Here is an 11,889-nt window from a genome sequence, read left to right on the forward strand (position 1 = left end):
CCTAATCGTCAGTCTTCGTGAACTCCGTGGGCTGGCAGTGTCGTCTGTGGTAGGATAATGGGAGAAGAGGCTGAGTTTTCGATAATATTTTTGTTCGCTGCTGCCCTGAGTCCTTGGCTACCTCTCTGCCTGAGGCTGTGAGAAGGGAGGGTTGGAAAGATGTTTGCACCAGCCCACTGTTTACCTGTCCATCAACCACCCAACTACAGGGTTTAGAGTGTCTGCTTTGTGCCATGCATGGCTGTAAGCCCTAAATAAGTCCCTCCATGAGCCCCAAGTTTGGGGCATCCTTAATTCTGGGTGCACAGGCTGCTTTTGATGCGTCTGAACCATGAGATTCAGACCCAGTCAATTAGTTTCTAGTTACTGTAAAACCTCAACTGTATGAAATGGCAATGGGCGCCTGGACCCTTTAACTCCTTGGCATGTCCATAATTTAGGACTTTCCCCTAGTTAAGGGGCAAGGACAAGTCTCTTGATCCAGGAGTCATAAAGAGAAAAGGGGCATACCCCCCAGGAAATAGTAAACGTAAGCTCAAAACCATAGGGACAGAAGCTAGGAGGGGCTTGTGCAGAAGGGGCAGAAACCAGGCTTACCCATCAGTTTCATCAAGGCCATGTCTGTCTCGCTCACTCTCATCTCCTCAGCAGGCATAGCAGGGCCTAGCATGTGGTAGTCAGAAGAGCGCATTGGTGAATGAAGGGGTCTTGCGAGCGTGGAAGGGGAGAGGCAATGGCTTAAGGCCTGTATATCTGCCATCTTACTGAAGGAATTTTCAGTCAACCTAAGAAGACATGAGAGGAGATTTCAGTGTATTGGTAGTACGAAAATAGTATTTAGAGATTTGATGGTCTACTTAAGTTGTCAACAAGGAGTGAGTGTGCCCCATGGTGGACACTTGACAGTGCCTGGAGATACTTCAGGTTGTCTCCCTGGGGGTCAGTAGGTTACATGCCACCACTCTCTGTATCCGCCAGTACACAGGACAGTCCCTGCAACTCAGCATAACTCAACCCAAGCTTTGACTCGTGTAGGTTGAGGTCACAGCTTTCCGGCCAGAGGAAACCCCTGCAGCCTTAGAAGTAAGTTCTCACCAGGGCGTTCTTCCCCGGCAACATAGATGTTGTTCGGAGCCCATAGTTAGTGAGTGTGGAATTGCCTTCACTCAAAGCAAGCATACTTCAAGGGTTACATCTGGGCGGGCTGCCCAGGCTCTCAGGAGTCCCAGTGGGCTGTAGCAGGCCACTGCTGTCTAGGGTCTCAAGGGCTTGGACCTCTAGAAAGGGTCCTGTTTGTGCATGGGCTGACTCAAACCTTCCAGCCTCCCTTCTCAGTGCATCGGCAGCCTGTGGACCTTCCCCTCACTGATACCACATCTCTTCGTGTTTTTTCCCAGACACCAATTCTAGGGTTTCCGAACCACTTCGCAACATCTTTCCTGAAATACATTCAGACTTGGCAAGCAAAGAAGTGCCTGGCCACATTCTGCTGGACATAGACAATGACACAGAAAGCACCGCGCTGTGAAGAAAGGCACTTGCCAGCCTTTGGCCTGGCATCCTGGTGAGTGGAACTGGATCAGGCAAGCCTCTGTCTCTACAGACCAAACAGTGAAAAGCTTTCAGTCGGGGGCAGGAAGGTCTGACCATGCAGGCCTAGACCCCCACGGCCCAAGGAGAAGGTAAGGGCCGGTACTCGAAGCTGAATGACCTGTGTCGTGAAGAAGTTGGCTTGCTTCATCTAGGACAAAAATCATGCCAAAAACGATCAGAACAAAGAAATTCCTACAGTGGACAGAGCGTTGCTGCAGAGAAACCCGTGGGCAGCCTTTGTCCGTGCTGTTAACACAGAGAGCCACTGCAAGTGACTGAGACTCACCTACTATTTAATAAAATGCCTTAATTATGCGAGTTGCCTACTTCCTGCTCCTTGGACTGCGGTTCCCGTGTACCAGAGGGAGCTTCCGTTCCCTCAGACTTGCTGCAGAATCATTTTGTATTAAATACAGTCTGTGTCTCCTCCAACCCCCAGAACCTCGAGCTTTGATGGCGACTGCTGGCTCTGTCGCCTCTCAAACTGGATGTGAGTCATGCCTTGTGGATCGCCAGAATATGGAGAGAAATATACTGTTCTTTTTTTTTTTTTTTTAAAAAAAAAAAAAACCAAAATAATTGCTACTTGATAAAGAGCGAATGTTATTCTAGTTTCATGTCTAATTTGCATTAAATATATTCTGTGGTTTATATGAAAACTCGCCAGTCCTTGGAGGTACACTGGCACATGTGGGTATGTGTGTGTTTGTGCGTGGGCAAGTGCACCTGTGTGTATATCTGTAGGAATCCGAAACAACAGAGAGATGCTGGCGTGGTAGTTTCAGCACTGGGAGGCAGGGGGTTATAAGGTTGAGGCCAGCCTGGGCTACAAAGCCAGTCTCTGGGGGTGGAAGGTGGGAACCAGGTATGGTGTTACAGGCAGGAAGATCAGGTGTCATCATCCTTCAGGCCATTATCCTCACCTACATAATGAGCTGTGGGCCATCATGCACTACATAAGACAAGAGTCTATTCATAGAGACAAGAGTCACAGCAGTGGGAAAGACTGCCCGACAGTCCTTTAAGAACCTTCCATGGCTAAGACTCTTTTGGGGGTTGCAATCTGGGTGTCTTATTCTGGTCTGTCCAGAAAGACTTAGACACGGGGAAGCTGACTCCAGTGACTTTCAGGGCTGTGAGGGCATCAGGAACTGTGACTTCCATGGGAATTCTTTTCTCCAGGAACCCGAATGTTCCTCTCCCCTGTCTAAGAGTAAGACCCCTGGGAAGAGCAGAATGGGGAACTGGACCTAAGTGAGGCTGTCAGTGTAGACAGCCGTTCTTACTGTGTCCCCTCTTTGTGGCCTACATAGGGTGGTTTTCTTGATAACACAAAGGAGCAGACACTGACATAGTTAGATGCCTGGAACTATCCATTGCTAGAAATACATCTGTGACCTCCTCTGGCTTCGAAGATGTTTCGACTGGGCACAGTATTGCCAGCTTGGAACCCCAGCACTCAGAGGTGGAGGCAAGAACATCCACTGTGTATGTGTGTATGTTATTACCTATCCACCACACACACACACACACACACACACACACACACACAAGAACAGTCAAGTATCTTTCTTCCCTCAAAGTTCCTTGCACCTCCAGATCACTTTATATTTTGTTAATTATACAAAATATGCACCTAGAAACATTTTTTCCCCTACCTTTTAAATTTATATCTGGGGCTGAAGAGATGGCTCCGTGGTTAAGAGTACTTGTTCCTCTTGCAGAGGACCCAGGTTCGATTCCCAGCATCCGCATGATGGTTCACAAACATCTCCTAACCCAAGTGCCAGGGGTTCCAGTGCCCTCTTCTGGCCTCCGTGCATATCAGCCACTCGTGGTACACATACAGAAATACGGACAAAACACGTAAAATAAATGTTATTAAAAAAAATATGTCTTTAAAATGTGTGCAACTGAAGGCTCCCTATTCTCTCCTTGTTTTTCACTTCACTCTGGAACGAAGCCTGTGAAGTTTCTTTGCAGGTTGTATGTGGCGTTGTGCCCCTTCTCTGGAGAGCTCAGCATGAGCCGTGCTTGCAGTGCCCTGAAGACAACCTCGCTGGTGATGCCAGCACTGTCACTCTGAGAAGAGGCTGGGGCTGGAGTTCATACCCACTGTTCCTGCCTGTGGCTTGTGCCTGTTGTCAGTGGTTCTAAAACATACCAAACTCATTATTTGCTTGTAGTACCATCTAAATTTTTATTTTGACTGCCTGGTCCTTAGAAAAAAATTAAAATTTGATTCTACGATATCAAATAAAACAAACAAAAACTGAAAACTACCACCCATTCTCTCTGAGGGCCAGGCTTAATATGTCTCTCAGTGGCTCAGCATTCAAGCTTCAGTCATCCCCAAGGCTCCCTGATGCAGAGCCAAGCATGGCACCTCGTTCTCTTTACCGTAAGGACTCAGGACACCCTCTTTGTGACAACTCCGTCTGTCACAGTGCCTGTCATCAGGAGAAGCCTCGTCGTAGTACATGGTGGCATCTCTGGCAGTCCGGAAAGATGATGGCCTCCACAAAGATGCTTCTGGAGTCTGCATTGCAGATAGCTTTCCATCTCTTCCACTGTTTCTCGAAGGCTCTGGCTGGGGCTCTGTGCTCAGGGTGCTCAGGGGCCACACGTTAACACCAGCCCCATGGACCCATTCCTCTTCCCACTCCCCAGTACGGTGCCCACTTAGCCTTCTGGTAGAAGCCTCCTTTTGATCCCACCTGGTGGCTCCGCTTGTCTGGGGTTGTAGCCTGTGGTAACTCAAGAGTTAGAAATGGTTAGCGCGCTCTGCTCCTTAGAACTGCTTTCCTGGTGGCAGTGCATCCCTCTTGCGGCTCCACCTCTCAGTGTGACCTCATTTGAGGGTCTAAGACAAAGCTTCCCCTACCCCCCCCCCCCCCCCCCCCCTTGTCTGTGGTCTGCTCTCAACCTTCCTAACATGCGGTAGAGCCTCCACCCATCTCCAGATTCTGCTGTTCCACCCCTTTAGAGCCCACGTGGTCCTCTGGGTAACAGGTGGACACAGTCTTCACCAGCAGATGCTTCTGGACCAGTGGCTCCCTCTTTTGTGTGTGACCTTGGTGGAGCCAGGTAGGAGGAGAAATGTGCTATCATGGTGAAGCCACTGGCCCCGGTGCAGCCCAACAGTATGGACTGTAGACACTGTACCTCCTGGAAAGTGTGGCTTCACACAGCTGTGGACGTTGATGAGCCCCTGCATCTCTCCTGGCACAGTGCTCAGGAGCTGTAAGTGACAATCAACAGTCACCGTGCATGCCAGAGAAACCAGCCTGTGAAGGAAGGCATCTGTACATGCACTGGCAGCCAGGTGCAGAAGCTGGAGGGAGCGTTCATGCTTGCTTCCCAAGAGTCTCCTCCTGGCTCGAAGCTGCTTTGTATTTCTTGTGCTATATCCTCACAGTAAATTGGTGTTGTTTTGTTTTGTTTTGTTTTGTTTTGTTTTTCAAGACAGGGTTTCTCTGTGTAGCCTTGGCTGTCCTAGACTCACTTTGTAGACCAGCCTGGCCTCGAACTCACAGAGATCCGCCTGCCTCTGACTCCCAAGTGCTGGGATTACAGGCATGCGCCACTGTGCCCGGCTGGCTTGCTTGTTTTATTCATTCATTCATTCACTCATTCATTCATTCATTCATTCATTCATTGTTCCATTTATTTGTTTATTGGTGTTTTGCATAAAGTTTGCCAGGTTTGTTTCCGTTATAGCCAACCAAATGCCTCCTACTCCCTCATCTGAGGAAGCAGACTGCTCAGCAGTAGCCATGGCCTGTATACCCCACAGAGCCATCAGGCAAGCGTACATCCATTCCTGACTGCATCACCCATCACCTTCACACCTCATGCCTGTCAGCGATGGTTCTCTGACAAATGGCCACATGCTTCACAGCTGCTGTGGGCCAGGGACTAGGCCAGCTCAGCTAGGACCTCAACTTGGGATCTCACGAGGCTACCCTGAAGTGTCAGGTGGGGGCTGTTATCTAAACCAAGGTGCATAAGTCATAAAAACATATAACCAGTTGCCTGTCGTGCCCTAATTAACTACATGCAGTTAGCCTGTTCCTTTGTTCCCTATTACTTTGAGCTCCAGACCAAATGTCCAGGAGGGTGAGTTAAGGGCCTTGAGCTCTGGAGATATGTCCAGGAGGATGAATCAAAGGCCTTGAAGCCAGGTGCCCTGGACAAGGCCCAGTCTCCAATGGATCCTCCCTTGCTTAACTCTTAATGTCAAAATATGGCTGGAGCTCACCCCAGCCCTCCTCATGCCAGTTTCACTCTTAAAATATTCGTACAACTTCCCCTCAAGGACGCAGCTCAGCTCCCAAGTCTGTTCTGCGGCCCTGATGGATCAGTAGCGGCTTGCTCACAACAATTTCTTGTCATCTGCATTGACCTGGTGTTTGAGTTATGTTGGATTGCAGCAGACCCCCATAACACCTCAGACTAAGCAGGAGCGAGTACCATGATGAGAAAAGCATCCTTTCAAGAAGAAAATGCCGATTGGCTCGTCAGCCACACCTCCGGAAGCGTTATGGTAAACAAACACAGCTTTATTATCATTTTTGTTTTCTTTCGTTTAAAAAAAAAAATAACAAGGCACTGGAAACGTTCGGAGAGCTTGGCTCGCTGGGCTCACGGTGCATTAAGCAAAGTAGCCCCAGAGGAAGATAGCGCAGCTGATACACACGAGGCAGTTGATGTCCAACAGGGTCTTCACCAAGGGATTTTCCTCCGAGGAAGCTATGACAGGCTCCGCTTTGCTCGGGGCCTCCGCTTTGTCCTTTTCCATTCCACAGAGCCACAGGAGAGCCCTCACCACCTTGGACTGTTTGGGAGATGCACCATCTAGAAAGAACCCAGCAAAGGAAGGTCACAGAGAACTTCTTCCCCAAGAGGAAAAAGAGGATGGATGACATGCGTCCGTGAACTGAGACATGGAATCTGTGTTCTTCTTCTGGAAGGGGCAGTCAGCCTTCCGTATTTGGAGGTTTAATCAAACATGAGGCAGGAGCATTCAGAGACTTTTTCACTGGTCTTCCCTAAATAATACAGTGTAGCAGCTGCTCGCACAGCACTGACATTGTGCGGGGTGTTCTGGGTAATCTAGAGATGAGTTCCAGTATATGGGAGGGTGTATATGGGCTATGTGCAAATACTGTGGCATTTGTGGGTGCCATGAGTGTGAGTGCACACGTGTGTGCCTGCGTGTGAGCCAGAGTTCAACCTTAGGGGTCATTCCCCTGGAGTAGCCTTTTTTTTTTTTTTTTTTTTTTTTTTTTTGAGACAGTCTTTCTCTGGACTGGAACTCACCAAGTAGGTCAGGCTGACTGGCGGATGAGCCCCATTGACAGTATGGCTCAAGCATAGGGGTGCTGGGATTATGAGCCCATGCCACCGTGCCCCTGCTACTTAAAAAAACAAACAAACAAACAAACATGGTTTTGGGGGATCAAATTAGGTTTTCCCAGCTGTCTTCCCAGCCCCTGCTTCGTCATTTTATACCAAGGGCTTAAGCATGCATAGATTTTGGTACCCCTGTGGGTTCAGGGATAAGTTTCTCTGTATCCACTAGTACCTTAAGTCTGGAAGATTATCACTGTCTTCAGATGAAGAAATCAAGGCTCACACCAACATTTGCAAAGCCACGTGGCTGGTAAATAGTGGCCGCCATGGACTTAGGACCCAGCTCTGCTCCCCCTCTGTATCAGTGCCTTCCAGGAAGAGGAAGGACTTTGGGTGCTCCTGGGGAGTGCTATTTATCTGTGTGGAGCTTAGCCTGCACACTGAGCCTCTTACAGGGGGCCAGACAGCTGATCCACCTGAGTCAGGGGAAGCCAGTTTACACACTGAACATGATGGCAGAGTCTTCAGCTCTATGAGAAAATATGCTCACCCAGTTTTTAAAACATGGGACTTGAAGTTTTCCACTTTCTAGGCTGAGTAGTTGAAGCATGCATAAAACACTTGGCTTAATTTCTGGCATTGTAAGAAGAAAAAAAAAGCTCAAGAAGAAAAAGAGAGAGAGAGAAAGGAAAGAAAAAGAGAAAGAAAGAAAGAAAGAAAGAAAGAAAGAAAGAAAGAAAGAAAGAAAAAGAAAAAACATCTGTGGAGTTTCTTGCCTTGAGTTGACATGATTTTTTTTTTTTTTTTTTAATGACAATGTGAATCTTCACATCCTGGGAGATAACTTTGCCGTGTAAACATGGAGGCCTTGTATCGCCAAATTTTCCCATTGTTCGTGAGATGGAAATAGAGAATCTCCATATGAAATTTTAAAATGTTAACTCACGTTTTATAAAGTGAGCTAATTCGAAATAAGTGATTTGAAGATTGCTCCAGTGCTGCAGCCTACAATGTGGGGGTTGCATGGAGTCTCAGTAGGCTCTGGGTTTGCTGTAATGGGCCTCTTCAGAGGCCCCTCTGGGAGGTGGGGAAAGCCAGGCATCAGCCAGGGGATGCTGAGCAACCTAGCCTTCCCCTTTTCTGTAGTGTGATCTGACAGACACCCCTGCCCAAACACAATTCTTCTAAGCTCCGTTCTAACCGAGACCAGAGGCAACTCACGGCTATGGGCTTTGCTCTTATTTTCTTGAATTGTCTCCAACTGGATGCTGGTGCCGGTGGCCTCTGTAGTCCCATTCTGAGAAAGGGTTGGAGGCAGGGGATTTGCTGGTGGTGCTGGGTCCTTCTGCACCACGGGCTCATGACGAGTAAACCAAGTCAGGCGGCTGACCTGAGAAGCGGAGGCAACCATGAGGCACAGGTAGAAGGCGGCGATTTTCCTCGTTTTCCCTGACCCTGCACCCACCTCAGTCTTCATCCCTGCTCATAGTGTTGCCTTCTCCTTCCTCCTCCTACTTCAATTCCTCCCACTCCTCAGAGCCAATGCATGTAGCTCTCGCTGGCTCCCCTGTCCTCTGACACCACCTCCTTCTGGTGGTGCCTAACTGTCCTAGCCCCAGGGTACTGTGTGAGCCACAGGATGGCTCAGCCTTTCTTCCGGTTTTCAGCTCAGCCTTTCTTCCGGTTCAAGGACAAGGTTGCACCTGAGCTGACTGGAACTGCTAAGAACCAGGAATGTTTGTGGCTTTACATAACGGCAGTTCTTAAAAAGTAGGGGTGGGGGGTAGGGGACATAGTCCTAGGAACTTCTTGGCTCCCCATGGCCCTGACAATTGAAGCGGAAGTGAGAAATGGAATCTAGTGAACTTCTCGGAGTTCTGCATCGATACGTCCCTAAAGCCGTACTCTGGACTTTCTGAAGCCTGGAGTCCCCGTTCTGCCACATCCGAGTTGTCTCAGGGGCTATGCCTGCCAGCCCACATGTACCATCTCTTTGGAGGGCGTCTCTGTGAACCAGCTCACGGCGAACACAGTGATGAGGGTGGTAGAGGACAGAATCATGGAGAAGTAGAGGTAGTGGACATCCTTCACCACTGGGGGGCGCTCGTCGGGCTGGTCACACTGAGGCTGCACGTAGACAAAGTCCAGGACCAGCCTCACCAGTCCCAGCAGCAGGCCCAAGATCAGGCCTGAGAAGGCACCCTGCAAGCCAGAGAAAGCCATCTCAGGGATGCCGAGGGCACCGAAACTCCAAGAAGCCATCTGAAGAGCTTGTCTTTCTCGTGGTGCTCACTGCATTGCAAAGGTTTGGAGCGCTGTAGCTGCTCTTCAGTTCCAGGACCCATAGATAACAAAGCCCACAGCCACTTAAATCCCTCGTACAGAATGGCATAGTGTTTGAATGTGGCCCATACATATCTACTTACGTACTTTAAATCATCTTTAGATTGTGTGTAATACCCAGAGCAATGTGAATATCATGTAAATAGTTGGTATAGGATAACATCAGAAAAAAAAAAAAAAAAGTCTGTATATGCTCAGTGTCTGTATATACACAGATTTTTTTTTCCTCCAAATATTTTTACCTTTCTGTTGTCTGAGTCCAGTTAAACCCACAGATGCAGATGCCCAGCTCCTATGAGCTACATATGACACTCATTCCCTTCTGACTTGGCTTCCCCGTCAATGGCGGGAGTGTGTCAGGAAGCCGAGCGTGGCACTGAGCACCTGTGACCCGCACTCAGGAGATGTAGGCAGGAGGAATGCCAGTTTGAGGCCTACCCCAGTGTGCTAACTTAGAGCCGCCTGAGAAGGGAGGCTCAGTGAGGGGCTGTCTAGGTCAGGTCTGTCTTAACGTGGGAGGGCTCAGCCAGAACGGGCAGCACCGCTCAGGGTCTGGGGCTCTGGTCCGTTTTAGAGAAGGGGGGCTTGTGTATCATCATCCCTATGCTTGAATGGACCTGATGTGGCCACCTGCATCAGGTGCTTGCTACCTCGGCTACACCATAGCAACGGACCGTGTGACCTGGAGCTGTGAGCTCACATAGAGTCTTTCTCTCCTATGCTGTTTCTTGTTCAGGATGTTTTAACACAGAAATAGAAATGTGCTACATAGTGAGGCCCTGACTCAAACAAACAAACAAAACAAACACATGAAGACACTTCTGAGAACGCCCATCTCATCTTTTCAAAAGCCTGGTGGTACCCTTCCTGTAGCTCTCCACCCAGGTCTCCCTGGTGACACCCAAGTCTAGTCTGCACAGGTCCCTGGCAGACCACTCCCCTCCATTTCTCCCAGTGCTTATGGGCAATGCCTGCATATTGTCTGGCTAGTCCAGATTTACCTTTTCATTGGTACGCTTCCAGAAACATCCCATAATGAAGACCACAGCCACGGGCGGCTGCAGGTAAGAGCTGATAGATTGAATGTAGATGAAAAGTTGGCCTCCCTGGCTGGCCTGCACCACGGGGATCCAGAGGATGGAGACCAGCACCAGCACCAACACAAACACCCTGTGAGGAGAGAGGGTAACACAGCTGTCTTCTCTCTTTATTGCAGCTTCACTAAGCTGTAAGTTACATGAGGTCCATCTCCCCAAGAGACAGCAGCATCCTTCACTGAGTCTGCAGAGTTGTGCCAACAACACTGAGCACAGGCATCATGCCAAAACATCCCTTCCCCCGTTTACAGTTTTTTTTTTTCTTGCTGCCCCTGCGTAGCCTTGAAGGTGCTGGTTCCCTCCATGTTCATCTTTTCTCAAACTCCCTACATTCAGGGTCATGTCTAAGCACCCTGACCCATGCCTGAGACAGCCTTCTCTGCATCGTCTTAAGAGCCAGGGCCTCAAGGAGTAGCTTATTTATGTCTAGTTTGCATCACATCGCCATGATGCTTTCTTCTGCTCTCCTACTGGACTTCAGGACTTTGCAGGAGTCTTGGAATAAAAATTACCCTGACCCAGCTCCAGAACATCCTCCTCACCTTACCCAGATACATCCTACCATTCCCCAGGCCCCAATCCAGATTGGTGCTTCTCTGAATGTCATCAGGGCTTTAACTGTCTGCCTGACTTTTTTCCTGCTAGCATCATGCCAACAGGCATACATCTTTTGGTGCTGTGTTCCAGTACTGCAGGATTTTTTGTAAATGCTGGAACGTTATGTTAGAATACCATTTTAAGTACTGGAACACAGCAGGTGTTCCCAGGACATGTCTAGAATAAGTGACTAACTCATGCAGGGGCCCTGCTTCTCCTTGTCAACAGCCTAGGCTGAACCAGCTTGGGTACGCTGACTTTGCCTGCTCATGAGCTCAAGTCCCCACTTTGCTAGGTGTCTGGATTTTTCATGCCCTACCCTATAAAGACTTACCTGCCCACAATCATGAGCTCCTGTTCAGATGCCCGCGGCCGGATGTGATTCCACAGGTCCATGGTGAAGATGGTGCTGGCACTGTTAAAGATGGAGGTGAGGGAGGACATGAGAGCCGCCACCATCACAGCCGTCATGAGCCCACGGAGTCCTGGGGGGCAGAAGGGAGGTCTATAGGCCTTGGGCTTTCTGATGGCAACTTCTGCCTTCGCTTGGGACCCTGTTACCCCAGGCCCAAAGCTAGCTGATCCTGACGGCTCAGCTGTAAGGAAGCTGCTCTTCTAGGGGTAGTCAGATAAAACTTATGGACCTGCCAGATTCTGGCCTTTGGGGTGCACATAGTTCTCCATCTCGTCCCTACCTCATATTAGTGCCCAGATAGCATCCTTCTTTCTGGGCATCCCAGGGGATAAGTATAGTGATGAAGGGACATTACCTGTGGGCAAAAGTTCCAGCACAAGTTTGGGATAAGCGATGTCTGAACAGCCAGAGGGGTTGCTACAGACACGCTGGCAGATGTCAGGATTCGAACAGGCCACTTGATCTGTGGAGGAAACGTAAGCCCACAGT

The 11,889-nt window shown here is 49.2% G+C and overlaps 2 protein-coding genes across 10 annotated transcripts in view; one reads left to right on the forward strand and one right to left on the reverse strand.

The window, feature by feature from the left end:
- Window positions 1-2,252, forward strand: part of Arhgap17 (Rho GTPase activating protein 17) — an 84,818-nt gene extending 82,566 nt beyond the window's left edge. For 3 of the 6 annotated variants that reach the window (XM_055627340.1, XM_055627336.1, XM_055627339.1), the window contains one exon: window positions 1,398-2,252. In XM_055627340.1, coding sequence (XP_055483315.1) covers window positions 1,398-1,528 — 131 coding nt within the window. In that variant the 3' untranslated portion in view covers window positions 1,529-2,252. The remainder of the gene's footprint in view (window positions 1-1,397) is intronic. The other 3 variants (XM_055627341.1, XM_055627337.1, XM_055627338.1) reach the window with 3 other exon arrangements.
- A 3,890-nt stretch (window positions 2,253-6,142) lies between these two features.
- The window catches only part of Slc5a11 (solute carrier family 5 member 11), a 47,470-nt gene continuing 41,723 nt past the window's right edge, over window positions 6,143-11,889 (reverse strand). For 3 of the 4 annotated variants that reach the window (XM_055627587.1, XM_055627588.1, XM_055627590.1), the window contains 6 exons: window positions 11,756-11,863; window positions 11,320-11,470; window positions 10,293-10,461; window positions 8,935-9,150; window positions 8,170-8,338; window positions 6,143-6,450 (listed from right to left, as the gene is read on the reverse strand). In XM_055627587.1, coding sequence (XP_055483562.1) covers window positions 6,248-6,450; window positions 8,170-8,338; window positions 8,935-9,150; window positions 10,293-10,461; window positions 11,320-11,470; window positions 11,756-11,863 — 1,016 coding nt within the window. In that variant the 3' untranslated portion in view covers window positions 6,143-6,247. The remainder of the gene's footprint in view (window positions 6,451-8,169; window positions 8,339-8,934; window positions 9,151-10,292; window positions 10,462-11,319; window positions 11,471-11,755; window positions 11,864-11,889) is intronic. The other variant, XM_055627589.1, reaches the window with a different exon arrangement.

Source organism: Psammomys obesus, unplaced genomic scaffold (genome assembly GCF_907164565.1).
Source record: "Psammomys obesus unplaced genomic scaffold, mPsaObe1.curated_primary_1811, whole genome shotgun sequence".
NCBI lineage: Eukaryota > Metazoa > Chordata > Mammalia > Rodentia > Muridae > Psammomys > Psammomys obesus.